The 22,069-nt window shown below is 32.2% G+C and overlaps 2 protein-coding genes across 2 annotated transcripts; one reads left to right on the top strand and one right to left on the bottom strand.

Moving 5' to 3' along the window:
- Positions 1-10,023: 10,023 nt before the first annotated feature.
- Positions 10,024-13,136, top strand: LOC122593571 (50S ribosomal protein 5, chloroplastic). The gene is made up of 2 exons (XM_043765998.1): positions 10,024-10,148; positions 12,620-13,136. The coding sequence occupies exons 1-2, from the start codon at positions 10,067-10,069 to the stop codon at positions 12,967-12,969; spliced, it is 432 nt and encodes a 143-aa protein (XP_043621933.1). The 5' UTR covers positions 10,024-10,066; the 3' UTR covers positions 12,970-13,136.
- A 309-nt stretch (positions 13,137-13,445) lies between these two features.
- Positions 13,446-21,864, bottom strand: LOC122591491 (alpha-L-arabinofuranosidase 1). Its single transcript, XM_043763756.1, has 18 exons — positions 21,673-21,864; positions 20,196-20,402; positions 20,050-20,104; positions 19,299-19,498; positions 18,570-18,691; positions 17,932-18,079; positions 17,509-17,578; positions 16,971-17,116; positions 16,827-16,872; positions 16,685-16,737; positions 15,650-15,794; positions 15,436-15,554; positions 15,253-15,324; positions 15,063-15,166; positions 14,814-14,870; positions 14,527-14,725; positions 14,034-14,177; positions 13,446-13,686 (listed from the first exon to the last, which is right to left on the bottom strand). Exons 2-18 carry the CDS (start codon positions 20,364-20,366, stop codon positions 13,534-13,536), a joined length of 2,004 nt encoding a protein of 667 aa, XP_043619691.1. The 5' UTR covers positions 20,367-20,402; positions 21,673-21,864; the 3' UTR covers positions 13,446-13,533.
- Positions 21,865-22,069: the final 205 nt, after the last annotated feature.

The raw sequence follows: 22,069 nt of genomic DNA, 5'->3' as shown, positions 1-22,069 counted from the left end.
ATTAAAGATGTAATGAGACGGGATTCCTCAAGTTGTTTTCAATTTAAATATTGGTCAAGAAGATCAAGTTAGAAACAACTTGACCATCTTGACCCTTGAATTAGTATTGTGTAATTAATTTGATGGTGATTCCTTTAGGGGGTATTTGGTAGAGTGAAATGAAAATGGTGGAAATGGAATGAAAATCACTTCCCTTGTTTGGTTATACAAGAGAATAGAAATGAAGAGGTAGAAGGGGGAATCATTTCCATTCTCATGATTCCTCCCAAAATGGTGAAAAATGGTGATAATGGAATCAAATTGCCTTTTTTTTTTCTTTTTTTCTCATGTATTTAATTATTAATTTTAATTATTTATATTATGATATTATAATTAGTTTTTGTTAAAAAAAAATTCATATTAATTTGTTTATTTTTTATATTTCTCTTATTATGATTCTCTGTTGTTACCAAACAATGTAATTATTCTCTTTCCAAATACTCATTCTCTTTCCTACTATTTCCATTCTTTATTACATTTCCATTCTCAATGATTCCCTCCTGTCAAACGCCCCCTTAAGGTAGCCTCTGCCTATTAAGGGACAAATTAAGGCTTTATGTAATGGGAAGGGATTCCTGCAAGTTGTTTTTAATTTGATTGATCAAGTTAAAAACATCTTAACCATCTTGATTTTTGGATTGAAATCAAAGGTCAAAATTAAAAGATAATATTTCAATCTAAGGGTCAGGATTCGACTAACATGACTAGTCATATTAACTAGCCAACTTAAAAGAATCCCCTCCGGCATTGCTATAAGTTTTTATAATGTTAAGGATTCACCCTGAAGTAGGTACACTGTCACCTCACTAATGGTTGTTTGAAAACATATATATATATATATATATATTTTCTTAATTACTTGAATATTTTATATGATTAAAAATTAAGCAAAATAATTTGATTATCAATAATATAATCATAATCATGTAAATGTCACTCTTTTGAGATATCCATGACTTTATTTATATTTGATTTGATGTCTACCATGTGAACCTTTTCTTATTAATGTTGTAGGGTGATTATAAACTATAATCCTCATACAAGTAACTATAAATATGTGTGGTTATCATTATCATACGTTTTAATGCCCTTTGTATATTCAACATACTAATTAGGGGGCAGTTGGATGGCTTGTGAGAGACATATATATATAAGTGCTTAGCGGGTAAAATGGACCAATTTAAAGTATGAAAAACACATAACCAAAATCAACTTTCTTCTTTGCAACAAATATTTCCATATCACTTCAACCACGACATATATTTTCTTATACATTTCTGTTTCAAAAGGTACAAATCCAATTCCGTTATCATGCATGTCATTGTTCTAGACACAATGCAATTATATCTCGCATGTTTTGAATATATGTTTTTCAATTTTCATCAAATATTGCTTTTACGAAATCAATCTTTATAGATATGCAAAGAATATATATTTAACTTTTTATATGGCTATGCATTTGATCTAAGCTCATCAACATTGTCATCTCTAAAATAATGTAATCACATTTAGTGTTTTCCTTGTTCAAATTTGTTTATTTCCTTGTTGCATCTATATGTTGTTTAACATCTAATTAAATAAGTGAGAAATACGAAGTATTAATTGTTGATTGTTTTGCATCTCTTCGTGTTTACGAAAAAGATTGATAATAGATAGATTTCCGGGTTATTTGATTAATTAGCAACGAACTTTTCATTTATCCTAAATTTAAAAAGGGGTTTGCTAAATACAGCCTTTAGGACTGTGTTTAAGGTGCATAAACTGTTTATACATTTACCATTAAAATCAGGGGGCGGACTTTTAATATGGAAGGTACAATTTTTTTTATGCACGTTAAATACAGCCGTATTTAGCATTTCCCATTTAAAAATCAAGTATAAAAATAATCCAAAATAAAAATGTGCTCGGATGTTGACACCTCTACAATTTATAAAAATAAACTTTTGTTCAGATAATTCTAATACTTGACTAGCTAATTAGCTTGGGTTCAACCCGGGCTACATAATTAAAAAGTTAAAACCAAAAAATATATACACTTATGTATATAATTTAGGAGAGTTGTGTATGTCTTCAACCATATTTGCTTCTTTGGCTTGCTAGGAGGGGATTTAGGGAAATTCTTACACATACCACTCGTAATTGTTGGAACCATGTTTAGTTGTATGTACATAGACATGTTTATTACATTTGTAGGTTGATGTTTAATAGGTTTAAATGTCTCTTTTACTATATATTGTCCATTTTACGTTAAAGTGTGTTATGTGGTGTCTCTTATTCTTCTCTAATTGTAATGTAGTCAGACAATACTCGACCAACATGTATGGTTACTAAACTTTTTATACTCTCTATCTTTTTCCTCTTTTTGGTCGAAGATGTTTTTGGAAGTAGTCTACATTCTAACTCCCCCAAGCATGACTTTTGCCGGATTAGGTACCATTGTTGTTAGTATGTAATTTGTTGTCAACACATTATAATTTTTGATATGAAGATAGCAACAAATTTATAAAGATAAACATTAATATATAAACCCGATTAGGTGATAAAAAAAAGTAAAACTAACTACGATAAATCAGTGGTAGATACTAGATATAGAATCAAAAATCAAAAGAGTTAGAATATAATCAATCATTTTTCATATTAATTTTAAAAAAATATAAGGTTACAAAAAAAAATGTAGAAAAATAAATAACATAGGGCCTAATATAAAAAAAAAAAAGTTTTTAAGGTTACAAAATAATATGTAAAAAAAATAAATAACATAGGACCTAATATAAAAAAAATAGATTTTTGAAAATAAAGAAAAATAATTATGACATCATAAATTTGTAGAAAATAGCTTAAGAGAAAATATGGGCATGCCACATAGGAAAAAAAATTCTAGAAACAATTTTGTTTTATTTATATAAGAGAAGAGAAGATATATCTAGATTTGAGAATTGATAAAAAAAAAAAAAAAAACTTCGTTACTATTTTATGCAAATTATCCAATATTATTAGTTAAAAAAAATGAATAGGTATATTATACGAGTATAATTAACAAATCTAAATTTGTATTGTAACGTTTAACAGGTGTTGAAATATAATCAAATGGGAAAGAACGTGAGACAGGAATCGTCTAATATTCAGTTACAAAATGGTAATCCGGGATGTATGAATAAATTACTTCATGCACTTAACCGTCGCCACCGATGGCAAAATGTACGAAAAGTTCTACCTAATAAACGGCAAGGCTCTGGAAAGCAAATTATAGGTCAGTATACATAATCTCTCTCTTTTTTTTGGTTCATATAAGTGTCTATGGCTCTATCAGAAAAAGATACTTTGATTATGTGACTTTGACATAACTTTGCTATCAGAAAAAGAAAGTTTTTAATTGTAAAAAGATTATTATCATTATTATTTGAGATTATAACTTTTCTATTTATTGTTTAGAAAATCAATATAAATCCTTGGGTACAATTTAGCCGCAAGATTTTATTTTATTTTATTTCAGATGGAGGGACTAGCGAGACCACAGCACATACAAGTCAGCCACAACCACCAGATGGTTACTATGATCCTAAAAAGAACATGCCCAAAGTAATTTCAACACTAAGATATTAATTTTGTATCATTGTAACTAACTGAAAGACAAACTAATGAGAAATGATATTAGTATCATAGTTTTCTATTATTCTACCACACTGTACTAGCATTACAGCATGCATGGATGTGGTAGATGAATAAAAATCTTTGGTACTAATATCATAGCCTCAAACTAATACTAGCTCCTCTTTTAGATGGAACAAGCATTACATACAACAAATACAGAAGGCAGCTCAAAGTCATCAAAATCCTCTAAGAAATTTCGAATAAGATCATTGATCTCGGACGAAATGGCCAAGCGAAGAGGGAAGCACCATCGTCGCAGACGTTCCCCTTCCCCGTCACGTTCCCCAAAAAGGCAAACCAGCACAACAAAGCAACTACTAAAAAATGAAATAGGAGGAGAAGAAAATGAAAAACCTCCCACAAAGGTTATTGAAAGCAATTGTGAAAGCCCATCAATTACTAAGAAGAAAAGAAAATGTGATATTTGTGCAGCCATGTTAACGGTCAGTTATTTGCGACAAAAGGGGTACTCAAATGAGAATCAGATTAACGAAAATCTAGATGGAAACGAGCGATCTGCTGCTCTTGAGTTTCAAGTATCAGATGGTTTGCATAGTCACAAACGGCTGACAAAGTCTTTCTCGATCCCTAGGGGGCTTGGATCGTCTAAAAGAAAAGATCGTGATGTAGAAGAACTGAAAAACAAGTTAAAAAGTTGTAAAGATATACAAACGGCAAAGGAGAAATTCATACTACCAATGAACCAATTTAAAGATATTGGAATGCCAAAGCCTATGTTGACAAGACCAGCATCATTCAAAACCCCTGCTTCTACAACATCAAAAAAGGATAAAAAGCAAATAACAATCAATTCAAAGACTCTTAAACAAAAGATTGGTTTCACTGTCAAAGATAGCAAAAAGGAGAAACGCAGGATTCTTATGGATGCCGTCTTTCACAAAATTCCTTATGGTCGTAGATCTTCCAAAGATCCGAAAAAGATAAGTCCTGACAAGATTAAGAGCAATTCCATAAGTAGTAGTGGAAGTGATCGGTCGTCATTGGTTGAGAAATCACATCTTAAAAAGACATCATCCACTAGTGAAGCAATGACCAAATACCGCAGGTTGCTAAGCCAAACATCAACTAGAGATCAAGAGAAAATACAACTTGGTGATCATAAAACAAAGTTGTTTGTAGCGGGTGGGGAACAATTTTTTGGATTAAGAGGGAAGACGCATAGAAGAATTCGTTCATTACCAAATATCAGTCCTTCCGATTTCACAGAGAGTCAAGAGTTTCCAATCAAACCAACTACGGACATACCTCTTAGTATATCCGGTGCATTATTTGATGATCAAAAGTCATTAGATCATTTCGTCTACGGAGAAAGGTTAAACGTATATACAGGTGCCAAAAGAGGTGTAGGCCAAAAAAACAAGTTACTTGAAAAAGGTAAGGTGGTTGATGAAAATCTTGGTACTTCCAATCTTCAAGAAAAAACCAATCGAAAGGATTTTAGTGATGCAACTGAAAGTAAGACTGGGGATGTTAATTTAGCTGACAAACATGAATCCAATAATGAATATATTAGAGCAAATCAACACCATAAAGTGCCTGCGGTGGATAATGAAATTACTTGCAAGGAAACAACTTTAGCTGATAAAGATGAAGCTTTTGATCACAATGTTGAAGTGTCTACAGATACTTCTATGAATGACCACCAAGATGAGCCGCGTGTTACTATCGAAGTTGAGAAAGACAAGAACTTTAATGATATTCTTGGAATGTTCAAAAAGGCTTCGGATGAACAAACAAAACTATATCAGGAAGCTGATTCTATCGTTGCTGCACGAAAGGTAACTAAAAACACAACAGTTGAAAAGGATAAAAGTATTGGCCAAAAGACTTTAGATAATCAAGAAAACAATAAGGCCAAATTACATTCTCATTTTGAGGATAACAAAGATGAGGGTGTTAATCGGATACTAGAAGATGGCAATATAACTTTAGATCATCAAGAAAATGACAATTCAGCATTCGGCTCTTGTGATGAGGCTAAAATCCAAACACACGAAGATTTTCATGTTCAGACATCTCTTGTGAATGACATTCGAAACTCTCCAAAGAAAGGTATTCTTTTATTTTCTAATCAATTTTCTAGTTTTTGGGGATGTTTTGTTTATAGCTATATATGCAAATGAAGAATTGTGTTTGATTGCAGATTTTTCTGATGAAAATAAACAACACGGGTTTTCTACTAGCACTCGACCATCTATTGCTTACAAACGACATAACAACACGAAAATAGATGCAAGGAATGGCTATATGATGGAAGATGGATTTCTACACTTGGATATAGATAAACTTAGAAACAACTCAGAATTTCAATTTGTAAAAGAAATGCTAGAACGGCCTGGTTTTCTCGAGAATCAATTTCTTGGAGAATGGTATTCGAATTACCAGCCAATCGACCCTGTGTTATTTGAGGAAGTAGAAACTAGTTTCCTTCAAAGCAAGATTCTTGAAGATTTGGATTCAATGAATGGGGAAGTTACTCAAAAGGTTATCAATGATCATCACCTTCTTCTATTTGACATAATCAATGAGGCATTACTACACCTTCAAAATAAAACATTCACTTATTGCCCACATCCATTGACATACCGCTCAAAGGTTCGTCCAATGCCTGTGGGACGTCGTCTTCTAGAGGAGGTGTGGAATATTGTTACAATGTACTTGAGTTGGAAACCCGAACAACTACAACCATCGTTAGACGATGTATTGAGTCGCGATTTGGAGAAAGGGGATGGTTGGATGAACCTCCAAACTGATGCAGAGTTTGTTGGTATTGAACTTGAAGAAATGTTGGCAGATGATCTTCTAGATGAGCTTGTTTTTGATGACCTATTGATGTAAAAGACCAACCTATATACACAAATGATTTTCACATACACTTCATATATACACATAACACCTATATTATACATACTAGCTATATACAAAAGGACTTAGAATTGGCATGTTTATATCCTTATATTATAATATAAAAGTTGAGTTATGAAACAACTCTAAAATTTAAATAATCTCTCTTCATAATTGTTGTTATAGCTCTAATTGTGTAGTTTACAAATGTATATAGCATGAGTATTTAATTCTTCATTTCTTATGTGGTTTATTAGTGATATGTGCATTATTGGAAACATATGAATTGATTATATTAATGATGATTAGGAAGTTGAAAGGGTGGAATGTGAAAGAGATATTGGGAGAGTAGTAATTGATTATATTGATAACGATTAAGAAGTTGGAAGGATGAAATGTGAAAGAGACTAAGTGCACGTTTGGTTCACAGAATGTTTTTAGAATGAATGAAATCTATCAAACGAATTAGAATTTGAAGGAATGAAATTTGACGGAATATTTTGATTTTTTGCAAATTCAAGTGTGTGAAGGAATGAGATTCCTTCTTTCATCCCTAAGGAATAAAGATTCCATCAAATGATGGAATGTGATTCCTCCTTTTTTGAACAATCAAACGTACTAAGGAATGAAATTCAATTCCAAAATCCATCAAATGCCATCAAATTCTGTGAACCAAATGCGCCCCAAGTGATGTATATGTGTGTGTAAATAAACGTTAAGTTTGTGATAAATAAATAGATGTTTAATGAGAGTTTATTAAGTTGAGGGTTATAGAATTTGTTTAGATCCTGAAGAGGGTCTATATATATGAGGAATCTATCATTCACTTCTCACTTTGCATTCTTCCCTCCTGAAATCATTTAGTTTTCGTAAGTCTCTTTAAAGCCAAAAAAATACATTTTCAAATTGGGAAGAGTAATGATATTGTTGCAAAACAACCTAAGTAAAAGGATGCTATTTTTTTTTTATCAACTTCACAAAGAGTCTCCTGTCCCGATTATTGTCATGATTTGTAGGCGTTGGGATGTGATCAACGTGAAGAACAAGTACATGAGGACCGACTTCATCATCTCTGATGAAAAGGTTTGTAGGCATGAATGTTTTCTATATAGATGTTTGTAAAAGATATATTTTCCAGTGTTTAATGTAATTATATTTTTGTGTTGGTATGGGAATGCCCTTCATTGTTTTGTCATGGCTACGATTGCTTATCGATTTAAGCCATTTCTGGAAGAAGGCTCTTTGTACATGCTGAAGAACTTTAGTGTGTTGTCGAATCCTCAAAAATACAGAATCATGAAAGATATTGAGTTCATGATCGAGCTTCATGGTTCAACCATAGTAAGAAAGGAAACTGATATATAAAAGTTGAGCCATGAATCAACTCTAAAACTAAAATAATATCTCTTTATAACTGTTGTTATAGTTCTAATTGCATGGTTTACAAATATCTGTAGTGTGGGTAGTAAATTATTGATTTGTTATGTGATTTATTAGTGGGTATGTGCATTATTGGAAGAGTTAGTAATTGATTATCCATGTAAGTATGATCTAATGTGAAGTTTTAAAATTACATTGGCCTTATTATTGAGGATGATTAGGAAGTTGAATGAATGAAATGTGAAAGAGACTAACTAAATCTCAATTGCTACCACATTTTTAGATGTTATTTTATTCATATGTAAGTACATTTAAATATTACATTAATAAACAATCTATAACAAATATACATCAACTAACGTATTACATACTTTTTCAAAATAAACAATAAACGTTAATTAACTTAATCAATTATTAGTAACAACATATTGTACATATTATGGAAGTAACGAACATTATATAAATCAAAATGATTTATCAGCTCTATAAATCACACGCTAACAATCAAAATAATAATTTTTAAATACAACTATAACGCGAAAACAAATATAATTGATCCCGGACGTGCAACGTATAGGTCTTAAGACCTCGTTTCTATTAAAATTGTTTTGTTTTCACATATTTATCATGCAGGTGATTCAGTGTCAAATATATGTTTGCAAAATTTAATTTACTAATCAACTAATGAGCCTTTTCTTTTCCGTTTCTAATTATATAATATTCATAAATTTGTTTATAAGGTGATATAGGTATATAGCTATAATTATGCCAAAATTTATATTATGTTTCATACTCAACTCAAATCAAATTGATCAGAATTAATATACTATATCCTCTCCTTTATATTTAAGCAATGAAATATATGTTCTTATAATCTGTGTTTAGATGTTGATATATGTTCATATTTTTCTTTCCACATATAATCTCATTTTTTTTTATATATAGTATGAGTTTAGAAATTAAAAAAATTTATTTCAACCATTTCAATATAAATGATGACAACGACACAAAAATTGTATACGATCCTGGTAAAAGCGAGGTATGGGGAAAGTACAATGTATACTATTTTACACCTATCGAAAGGTAGATATAATACTTTCAGAATGACCTATGCCCTAGGTTTTTACTATTAAAAAATATTCTCAATGGCGAGTCAAACCTAAAGAGTAAAGGTGAGATATCTTGATCTTAAATCCAAAGAGGGAATTCTCTCTAAAGAGAGAAGCTATCGGTCAATCCTGTTTTAATATAAATGCTCTCTAATAAATTAACATAAAAAGTACTATTATTATCCATATTCCTTTACAATGCATATTATCTCACCCCCCTTTAAAGACCAGGAATTCAATCTCCTTTTTGTCTTTTTATTTATAATTGCCTCTAACAAATCATTTTTTTTTTTGCCGCTTTGTGCCCTTTTATTAATAATTTTCTTTTCTAGTTTTATCTCTTGATTTTTTCGCATGTTATCAGTTTATAATTAAGTTAGTTTTTAAACATATGAATTATGTTAATTTATCATCATCCTTTTAAAATTTTATCCTTCTTTAAATAACTACACAACCTTTTTTACATGAGTTACATGTACATTAATAACATACACTACTGATTATTGTCACCACAACAACGTACCATTATCACCATCGTTGCCGCATCACTCGGAAATCCTGTTAAAAGATTCTAATTTATAATATATTATAAAAAAATATAGTCTATTTAAAATGTTATTAATCATTAAATTACACTATCAGTCTTTTATTTTTTATAAAATATCTTTATTAACTCTTTACATCAAATACTTTTACATCAACTATCTACACCACTCGTTGCCGCCTTTACCACCAATAGTCAGCCCTACCATCACGCCGCCACTGTCATAACTACTTCCGGATTATGCAGGTACAGTGCTAGTAAGTTATATAACTGTAAAAAAAAAAATAATAATAATAATAAACACAAATACAATAAATTTGAAATATATATTTTGAAATCCACGGATTGTACAATGAATGGATCCAAGTATTCAAAACCCGACTTATTTGGCTTCTCTTATCCATTTGATATATATAAAAAAGCAAATCTTATCTTACAAAAAAAAAAAAAAAGTAAGCTTCTCTTCAAACAAATAAAAATGGTTCTTCTTCATCTCACTCCAATTCCGTCAACTGTTTGTTGTCAATTGATATCTTCTCCATCAACTCCTCCCACTGCTTGTAAGTACCCCACCACCCATTTGTTCTTTTTACTGAATTATTCTTATTCTTATTATTATGTATTATGTAAAGACTCTGTTAGTAAAATGTTAGCCTGCCAACTGTTTGATGAAATTACCCAATGAGTAAAATAATGCACATTGATGTTCCTTCTGCTGTAGAATGTGCTTTTGACAATAGGGTGGGTGTTTTCTTTTCTTTTCTTTTCTTTTTTTTTTTTTTTTTTTTTTTTTGGCAGAATGATTGAATCAACTTGATTTAATACTTTATTGTGATATAAGCTTTAGTTACGGTTATTTAAAAGAAAAGGAAGTCTCCCAAATGTGTAACCGGACCCAACTTTAATGCCGGAAGTTAGAATGTTTGTTCTCCCAATTGGAATATCTGAACAACGAGTTAGTAGTTAGCAGTTAGCATTCGAGACACCACAGTGACATCCAACTGGGCAGTATGCGGAGCTCGAACCAGGTATGCCTGGGGGATGAATCCCAGGACCGTCGAAAACCCCCTTAATAATCCACTCATACAAATATAGAAAGTGGAATTCGATCCTTGGTGGATTTCCCCAAGGTCAAAGATCTTACCAATGGGCCACCAACCCATTGGCGGAAAAAAAAAAACCATCTTTTAGGTAAATAACCCATCTTTGAAAGGAACAGAACGAAGGTAGGTTAAGAACATCAAATTTAACCTTTAACTTGCAATTTGGTAATATTATTTTCGTCTGAAGTCAAATGTATTTGAAAGACTAAGGGCCCGTTTCTTTCTTTAGTCATTAGGTGTTGAGTGTATTAAGTGGCTAAATGTATAAATAATGTCCGGATGTATTAGGTAAAAAATAGGTAATCGACGATTATTTTTGTTTATTAAGTCAAAAAAGAAACATAAAATTTGACTGAATGTATTAAGTTCTTAATTATTAAAATTAAGTAAAAAAGAAACATTTACTAAGCGTCCAATGCAACATGGTTGGTTTTTTTGTTTGTTCAACTTATAGTAATGGTATCTATCATCTATTGCCCTTTCACATTTTAAGCTCATCACCCTCCTTTCCGCTCCCTTCCCCTTCTATTAAACCACCACCGTCAAAGACTGAATTGAGAAACCAACAGAAACCTATATGTCGATGCTACATTGTGTGGCTACTATGCTAGTCAAAGATAAAGCAAAAAAGTCAAAGAGAGATTCGGTCTCTAGTGGGTAGAAAGAACTTAAATTGGTACCATAATCATATTGTTCAGGAAAAACTCTTTGTAGCATTAGCAGCAAGTAATTTCATTCTGAATACTAGTGTCGATTGATTACACTCTTTGTTGAAGAAGCTCACCTTTTTGTGAATAATCTTAAGTTATTGTTATCTTTTATCTTTATCTTTTTCATTTTCAGTTTCTTATTTGTTGGCATACGAAAACCATTTCTTTTTTCCATATCAATTGTGAAATTAATATATTGGTGATAAAAAACTAAATGTTGGAACTTAAAATACAATGCAACTATAAAGAGAAACCCCTGTTGAAATGATAGTTGACTTCAACACAAGAGTCTTTTCAGAGGGTATAAAATTAGGAATTTAAGTGTGAAAGATATACATGAAATGAGAAATGGAAGAATCAAATGGACTGTTGACTATAAACCATTCACTATTAACCCTGTGTGTGATTTATGTATTATAAAAAGCTTATTGCCTAAAGATGCTTAGGTTATGCACTTGTGTTGCTGAGAATGTTGCCAAAGAAGGTATATGATTTTAGACACGTAAGTGTGTGGCTGTGAAATGGGGTAGAATCCTGTGCTGCTTCTCTTATTTGTTAGGATTGTATGTGTTTAATATGTAAGAGCCATCACCGACAGTCATCATACTTGGGTTTTTTTTGTTTCATGTTTTCTGTTTGAATTATCATATTTATATACTCTTTTTAGTTGTAATTGTTGGTGTTCATAATTTCAAAGTCAACTTAGTGTGTGTGATATGAGCTATTAATACATGGTGCTTACTGAAACCGAACATCTAAATCATTCTTAGCATCTTGTATATTAAATTTTATCATATAAACCTTTGGCTCCCTATTTTCTATAGTGACCCTCACTTTTGTTGTAGCCTTCATGTATGATTTCTTATGACCAATTTTCACAGCATCATTCGAAGGTGGCTAATTCGACCCGTCTACTTACATATGAGTCTAATAGTGTTATAGTATACCTCAAGCGGGTTTAAATAGTTTACTTCCTAAAAACAAAACATATTAAGTAGTTCAAATGGACCGAACGTCTAGGATAGTGTAGCGAATTCATTTAACCTCATACGTCATTTGTTTAAAACTTTATATTGTGGTTATCATATCCGACTTGTCCCATTTTCCACCTCTAATAGAAGGAACTTAACATGATGGTTGCAAATAGAGATGGTTTCTAAATCATATATCTGGTGCTTTACTGATGATGTTACTTGTGTGTGCTATGGCTACCTCTAGTTTCCAGGGTGCATAAGAAGTCAGTTAACCTACAAACAAAACTTTTCACCAGCCTACACATTCAAGGACCCAATGTTCTTAAACAAAGAGGTGGAATGGCTCTTAAGGCATCATCAGACATAGATGGTGCAGAGCCAGAGAGCACCAAACCTTTAGAAACCAAGGATGAAAGTGTTCCTGTTGAAGAGCTCCCATTGGAGTCGAAACTTCAACTGAAATTGGACCAAAAGTTAAAAATGAAGCTAGCGAAAAAGCTCAGACTAAGAAGGAAGAGGCTCGTCCGGAAGCGCCAGTTGAGGAAGAAGGGCCGATGGCCACCTTCAAAGATGAAAAAGAACAAAAATGTATAGCCTCTGAGGAATGCGTTTTACATTTCAAGAATGTTGTTTATCTTTTGGTCGCTGCATTTAGCTTGTTGTATTTTTATTCTTCTGAGTTGATGAATTGTCTACTTATACTGGTGACCGATTCCCTGAAAGATGGAAATGTAGCTGTATTTTGGTACTTGATTGGAAAAGCCACGACTTAAAGTACTTTAACTCATCCAGATTATCGCAATCTTTCACTTCTAAATATGGAGGAAAGCAATATATTTTTCTATAAGTTTGCTTCAGCTATAGCCAAGTGAAATTGTCATAATATCAGCTGTATAAATTTTTTTTGACCTCTTAACTCTTTTGTCGTGCAACAATTTAAAAGTTATATGGAATGCATCAAGATTTAATATCAAAATTAAATACTCAATGAGGCTTATAGTAAGAAATTTGAGACTGCCAAGACTGATGGACCCAAAGCAGTATATATCTATATTTGATAATAGAAGATGTGAATGAAATATAATCAATAAATAGATAAATGAACTTTCATTTCTGGGTAGGCTTGGCACCACTATTAATTTAGATACAATTACATTTTTAGATTGCTGATATAGGGGACTTAACATCAGTAGTTGTGATCTGCATGATATCTGATTTTGTTAATACATCAAAGCAAGTTAAAGAATGTGGAAGGAGATCAACATCCATAGCATTTCCAGCTTTCTCAAGCACGCTTGTGACAGGTATAATCTGCATCCAATTCCAACAAATTCACTTGTTAAATTCTAGTTCCATAAACGACAAAAACTCTCATTGATTGAAATCATGTGTTGAGCTTCCAAATTATTGACAAAACAAAAATTTGTTGACTGGTTCAACTTTTCAGCCAAAAAAAGTTAACTGTTTGATATGTTTGTCACAGGTGCCCAGAAACATATAATTTTAAGAGGTATCAAACAAGATAGTCAGCATATTAAGTGTTTGAAGACACCCAAAACGACATCTCTTTATGTACTACTGTAAGGCGGCAATTTAACCCCTTTACATATATATTGGTGAATTATGTTATAAAATGGAAGAATCAAGCAACAACAAACCTTTTCAGGATTAGCAAATGAGTTTTCATCCTTCACATTTGTAGAGGTGAGAATAGTTTTAGATCCAGAACTGCCTAGTGAGTTAGGATCCAACCCATTAATCAATATCTTCAGATTAACTGTGTTGCTTCCGAAGTTTACAACCTAAAAAATGGCATCCATCGCAAAGTTAACATTTTTATGCAACAAAATACTTATGGGGAAGAGACCCTATTTAGTAAGCTTCAATATTCTTTAAATGAAAGAACTTCAGCTGTCTGATATATGAAAATCAACCTAGTACATTTCAAGGTTCAAAATTGGCCCTCATGCTTAATCTTGCTCATCCAAAGTGTTTCTTTGTGTATTGACTAATAATTTAATGGAGCCAAGAGCCAGCAAGTGAAACAATATATTTTTGGTAGCATTTGTATCAAGCATTTGCTAGAAGATAAGAAAAATCTTCAAGTGTAGACAAGATTGAATTTCTACTTTGAGAGTGCACAAACGTTACCTTTACTCTTAAGTAGCTTTTCTTATCGTCAGGGTCTTGGAACACAATGGCCGAAGCTGCAAGTGAGTTTGACGAATTTGTTTGGAGTGTTGAATTAAGAAGAGTGGCACCGTTCGAGTATTTGAAAAAGTGTTGCATCCAATAACTTGGAGTCCCATATGATTGCGCAGAATCAAAAACTATTGCATCTGGCTGCCACCTTCACACAAGAAAAAAGTTCCGAATACCAAAAGAATTCAAAACCAAGAATAACCAGACACAAAGGCTTCCAGAAAAGAAATTTATACCGTTTGTCATTGGTATTCACAAACAAAGGTGCATAACTTGCCATTTCAACAATATCGCTGCAATAACAATAATATCAGAATACCAAATATTGGAGTAACTACAGGAGAATCTGAATTCATGTATTTATTCCTGTATTGTGATTCCTTTTAATATCTGAAATTTGCCCAAGCAAACGAATGTGAAACAAAACAATTTTCTAATTTCACTTTTAAATACTCTTTAAAATGTCACAGTTCTCGAGAGGAAACCTGTTCTTTTCTAAGCCAATAAGGAATCCAGCTTCTGCAAGTGATGCTAGAAGACTTCCTAAACCAGCATCCGTTCCAGTGACAGCATACTCACTCACAAAAGCCTAAAATAATCATCATAATTAACAACTAATGATAATCTTTTTTTGACATAATGAAATTACGAAATAACAGATACAAATGAACAAACCTTTGGACCAACACGTGATGTACGATCGAAAGCGTTTACTTTAGAAAATAAATCGTTAGCGCCGGTATAAATCTAACCATGTAAAGTAGAGCCAAAAAGAACATAAATCATTAGAAAAGATCTCATTTGAACTATTTATACATATATAAGAAATGAGGTTGATCAATAATCACGGATTCTTACATGATAATCGTACATATCTGCTGGGTGATCCAATGGTACTCTTGATCCATCGCAGTTCGAAATCATTTTGATGTCTGGATAAGCTTTTCTTATTGCGTCATAAAACTTAAGGTAATTCTCTGGTTGAGATCGTCCATAAATGCATGTGTTAGATCTATATGTTACTTCATGACTAATATTATGATCAGAATAGCCAGTAAAGAGGCGTGCATACCACGATAGAACCTCTTGCCACAGTCCTCATTCCCTATAGCAACATATTTCAACTCGAACGGCTCTGGGTGACCCATAGCAGCTCGAACAGCTCCCCATGTTGAATTGGGATCACCTCTTGCAAATTCAATGCCATCAAGAGCTTCCTATTTTAGAAGACCATTAAGATCGTAACAACTAATACATACCAATGAAAGGTGGCAATTACAACGCTTTTTTGTCTATTAGCAGGTTAACAAAGGAAATTTTTTCTACTTCGGCTAGCCTTTCCAAGCTGTTCCCATTGTCAAATTTAAATAATTATACTTCAAATTAATAATAAACTAAATTTCCTTTTTCAAACAGTTGATGTTTTATGGTTTATTGTGTTCATGTCTTTAACTTTTATTTCATGCCGAATATCTTACCATCGTCTATCTAAGACCTAGTATTTAATGCATCCCTTTACAATATTCTGACTCTCACGTTCTAAATTTTTCATGCACCTTTTAATTCTAGTCAGCGTTGAAAACAGTTCAACACAATTAACCTTCCTATAAACGTCATTGGGTTAGAGTTCATCCTTTTGACACGTTGAAGTGAACAGGTTGGTTTACGTTTGGGATATATGGACCAACCAACATGCCAACAAATTGCCAATCATAATAAAGGGATTATGTCAAACAAATACGGTCAAATAGGTCAAAAGTCTCCCATATATCCATTAACAAAAAGGGTCAAACAGATCAAAACTCTCCCAAACTCTAAAAAGGGTATTTTCAATGCATCTATTCAAAAAAACCAGAGTATTATCGAAAGATATAGTTTATGTAATCATTTACAGATAGCAATATTAAATAAAAAGATATAAATAGATCTTCTGGATTATACATGTTTTTGTTAGCCCAAACCATGCCGACCCAGGCCATTTTGACCCATTACCTAACCCACTCAACCTGTCCACATTTCCGCCTCTAAGTTGATACATATTTGATATACATTTGTTCACTTTCAACCAGTTTCAAGCATATAGAATGAAAAGGTTAACAGAATATACTTGCACAAAAGGCATGATGACAGAAGGATCAACGGACTCCTGATGACTGATTCCTGTAGATTCCCAAGGAAAAGAGGCAAAATATTAAGTAAAAAACTCTGATTATAGACCAAATGTTTTCTAAACAGGCTGATCTTAATACCGTTGTTGAAAACCCATATTGGTGAGGCACCTAGATCTTCAGCCAACTGTATAGAGAAAAAATTATTGAAAATTTTCATGAGATAACATCGGTTAAAATAACAAAAATAAACATAAAATACCAAATGCATGCATCTCTTGTTACCAGGAAAAACTCATAGTGGCCAAGGGCATCGTCAGTCCAGTAAAACCATACGTCACCATAATGACCCGGTCTCTCCTCCCATGGTCCAACAGTTTCCTTCCAGCGGAACGCATTCCTTAGAAATTCTCCTTCAACAAAGCATCCGCCTAATACCATATTTTCAACAAAACTATAAGTTTATTCTTAAAGACTGGCAAAATGGCCGGATCAGACGTATTGGGTAACAGATTAAAATGGGTAACTTTTGGTCATTGACCTAAAACTCTGTTGTCCAAAATAATAAATCTGTTGAGAACTGATTACTGTGTCAAAATGAGTACAAAAATTATAGAATTTTAATAATACAATTTATGAAAATGTGTGTTAAGAAAAACACATTAGACAACTTTCGATCCTTTTTCTTATTACCGATTTGACCTGCTACAGATAAATCATAACCCATTTGTCAGTTCATATCCCGTAGGTGCAAATTATTAGATTTTCACCCTCTGGCGAAATAAGGATGTTACTATGTATAAAAGTTAACTAAAATGTCTACCTGGAAATCTGATAAATCCTGGCTTCATATCTGCAACCTTCTTAAATAGATCTTTTCTGAAGCCATGACCCTGTTCAAATTAGAAATTCCTTTTGGAACAAATCATGGAATAAATCTTAATATAAACTCAGATGGTCACATATTTAAAGCTTTTGATATCCATAAAAACTTAAAGTTAGTAGTAGTAGTAAAGATAATAATACTAATATAAATTGAAGTGGAACCTATCCATACATAATGCTCTTAGTGGTTAAAGTTACAATACTTACTAATGATCACAAAAGGCAATTATATGTATCTAGCTTTTAATATGGGACATTCTAAAAAGAGAACTTTGGTAACTTAATATTATGATTATTATTTGGAATGTTAGAAATTGAAGTGTTAGTGTATGAAAATCAAGTACATAACAGGAAACACTACCTTGTATGTATCGGTGGGCATTAATGAAACTTGATCGAACCATATAACTCCCTTTTTGTCAGTCGTCAGCTGTAGTCTAGCATTTTTATTGCTATCTTTTGCTTCCAACTTAGCCTCCACCTTTGTCCAGTTTGATACATCACTTACTCTGTAAAAACAATGATTCCTTAGCTTTTATTAACCTAGAACTTCATTTGGAGAAATAAGGTTTAAAGATTTCATCAAGGATGGCATGGTCGGTAGTAGGTAGTTGTCAAAAAATGGCTACTCGGGTTGGTAACAGGTCAAGACACGTTCAGAATTGAAATGAGTAACTTTTACTACAGGTTGAAACGAGTCAAATCACAAACATTTTTACCTTTTTGTTTAAAATTGTTAATCCATTTAATTCTGTTACAAAAAACTTTGTTTATATAAGAATAATCTAACTTTCTCAAATACAACATCTGAAAATATATTAGAAATACACCGAGTGACTTTAACTTGTTTGACGCATTCTTTCCACATGGCCCATCTCCATTCATCGTATTTGACCCATTTGACCAGCTAGTAATGACATAACAAAGGAAACAGCCCATCATAAGTTAATGGGTCAAATTGCTAGCATTGTCCTTAGTCAGATAGTACTTAGTACTTACATGAGGTTTGTAGTAGCCAGTGTTTGCAAACCAGTAGAGTCAGTCAATGATGCTGACACGTTCACGGATCCTGAAGATCGAATATACAAAACCAAATTGTAGGTCTTCCCTTCTTCAATATTCTGAAAGCAGGTAAAAAACAAGGCATTAGCATAAGTATATAGGTAGCAGAAATTTTGGATGAAAAATTACGCATACAAGTAGGTTTTATATAAGAGCTATTTACAAAGGTTATAAAAAGGTACAGTAGCCTACATTAACAAAGTTGAAGTTGACATTCAAGAATCATCTCCAACATATTCATGATTCGGTTACTTTCTATATAGTGAAATTTAATTATAGATCAATAAATGCTAAACAGAAAAACAGCCAAATAAACTTTATGCTTTGAAAACTAGTGGAACCACTATGATTCAGTACTTTCTGTTATAGTGGAACCACAAGTATAATGGTTTGAACTTATGATTCAATGTTTCAAACTGGTTTTTCTTACCAAAAATTTTGCAACTACCAACGGTTTTCTTCTAATAAGATAAAGACAAGTATATATAATGGGTGTATGTGTTTATAATATGTTGACTTTACAGTGCAAGAATAACTCATGTAGTAACTTTGAAGTATTTCACGGACACGTGTGGTACATTTTATCTGAAAACAAGCACCAAATGAATCCAACAAATGTATGAAATGAAAGTGTATAGTCATTTAGTTATAACTGATAAGTATTACCATTCCCCAATAGCCAGGGTTATATATACCAACACCACCAACTGGACAATCATTGTCACAAAGCACCTCCATCCGAAGGGCCACTGGATTTCGCTTGAAGCATGATGAAAGTTCTGTCGATACTCTTACCAATGAGTCGCCCCCAATTATTGACCAAGGATCAATAAGTGAAGGAGAATGTCGTCCACCGGCTTCAAAACCTGTTTTCACAAATCAATGGAGATCCCATGAAATAAATTATGTATTTTACTGAAACCAAATTGATGGCTATTGCAAAAGCTGTAACAAATACTATAAAGTAACATGTTTTTGTTTGTAAATTGTCTAAACGTAAGAACCAGGTCTGGTAACACTAGTCAAAGGTAACTTTGGATATAGAGATATCATGAGTGGGTCGGGTAATGGACAAAATGGATAAAGGGATCAGGTTTAGTTTACCAATTACACACTTTCTTTTGTCCATTTTAAAAATTTGTATAAGAACACCATTGAGCTAAATATGAAAATGTAACTTTATGAATAGTGTGATTTACAAAGTTGTACGCAACAAATATACAATTTGGGTGGCATCTGACCCACTTTACTTGCTAGACTCATTTACCCATTTCCTTTTTGAAAAAGTAAATCTTAGTATCCGTCTAACCAATGAGATAAAAACATAACCAAAACATTAACCTTTTCTTACTAGTTTATTGCCAGCTCTATTACAATTCTGGGGACTACTAGTGCCGATAAAAGTTTCTGGACATACCTCTGTTGCTTACTAACTCTGCCCACAACCCGCCTGCACCAGCATGGTTGATCTCCTGCGTGACAGAACAAAATTAAGAAATGTGATTTCACCATTAAAAAAGAAACTTTCAACTTCATAATAATTATTATAACCACAATCAGTACCTCAAAGAAAACGCCAAAAAGGGTTTCAGGTATCTTCCTTGTGGAACCTTTGGAAGCGTCTACAACCAATAAGGCATTGGTATCCCCCAAAGTAGCCGAACACTCAAACACAAAGCAGAATCCAATTAGAAGCCCAATTATTAGAGCATGATGATCACTTCTTGTAGCCATGTCTTGTTCACAGGACACTCGAATCGTTTCCCTTGCCTATTATAGCAACAGAAAAGGAATCAGAGATAATAATATAACAAAATTCTGTTACAACGAACAAAAGTAGCAGTAAAGTATAAACAACCTGCAGTCGTCCTCATGTCAATAACTATTTATAGAATTAGAGATAACAATGGATTTGGTAGAGGTAGTACATGTGTTTACATCGATTTTTCATACTCTAAATACGTATCCAATCAAAACAAATAAAGAGGTTAGCAAAACATACATCATCATCATTTAGGATATACAAGTTTTCATATAGTCCACTAAAAAGTATGCTTTTTTACATGATCATGATCTATATCTCCACTAATCATTCATAGTACCTTTTATCTTGGATGAAAGGGAAATGAGTCTTTTTTTAATAATGAATGTAAAATTACTCTTAATTTTTTCATAAATGTGTACAGAATTTATTTCTTTCAACTCCTAAAAGGGGAAAGTTGTGAGTTAGCAAGGAACATCAGTTTTTCCAAAATTCATATGAAAGATTACCTTTTCGGGAGTATTTTAAGGTAAATCACATGTTTAACTAGCATATGTCATGTCAAATGTTGCTTTGAAAATTTGTTACAAGATTTGATACTTAAGCAAAAATGTGAGAACTTTTTTCATAATAAAATACTAAAAGTACAAAATAGTGTGATAATAAGAGACAAAACATGTGTAGTATAGTATTATATAGCTTGTACTTTACAAATCATGAATCTAGTACTAGGTTAAAATGACATAATCATAACACACGTTTCATCAAAACACAAGTTTCATCAAAACTATACAATTATGGTATCAAAATGTACTAAATTACTCCTAACTTTTATAAATCCTTAAAAAAGTAAAAATGTAGTCATGACATCAAAAGCTAAGGTTCAATCAAGTATTTAAGTTACTTCTAGCTTCATATAATGGTGCACGAAAACATCGTAGTTTTTTCTGACTCATGTTATGAACACATGTTTACGAGCATTTATTGAAAGAACGACTTTTGTCTTTCGTACAGTAAATGCTCGTAATATATGTGTCCAGAATCACAAATTAGATTACTCATAAACCAAAATAAAATAAATATTATCCATTTTGACTTTGGGAAAAATCAACGATCAAAATAAAAACATAACTATGGTATATCATATATTGACTTATAAACAGCATAATTCAATGATCATATGTGTCTATATGTATGATTGTGTGTGTGTATATATATATATGTATATTGAAAATCAAGAAAGAAAGAAAATACCCAGATGAAAAAACAAAAGCTTACTTTGATACATGCAGCAGAACACACCAAAAGAACAGAGAAAGAATTTGCCGAAACAAAATGAAGAGTGAATTGGGCTTAAATAGCAGTAAAAAGAACAGTGAAGAAGTTGTGTACACTGTCACTATATATGATTGCTTAACAATAATAATAATGTGTATATTATCTAAAAGTATATTTTTGGAGTAAAAGGAAGAATATGAATGATATATTGGGGTGTAAATAAAGAAAAGGAAAATGTAGAGGTGAAGAACCTCATGCTTTGTTTGATTATGAAAAGTTGTTAAATTATTATTGTTTATTTAAGGAATTAACTTTGCTTTAAAGTAACCAAAATACAAACACAAGGGACTTATCTTGTTTTTTCTAAGAAAGAAAGGAGAAAGATTCTTTGATAAGC

This window comes from Erigeron canadensis, chromosome 3 (genome assembly GCF_010389155.1).
Source record: "Erigeron canadensis isolate Cc75 chromosome 3, C_canadensis_v1, whole genome shotgun sequence".
Lineage (NCBI taxonomy): Eukaryota > Viridiplantae > Streptophyta > Magnoliopsida > Asterales > Asteraceae > Erigeron > Erigeron canadensis.
The sequence above is the reverse complement of the archived record's forward strand: the minus strand, read 5'-3'. Positions and strand labels throughout refer to the sequence as shown.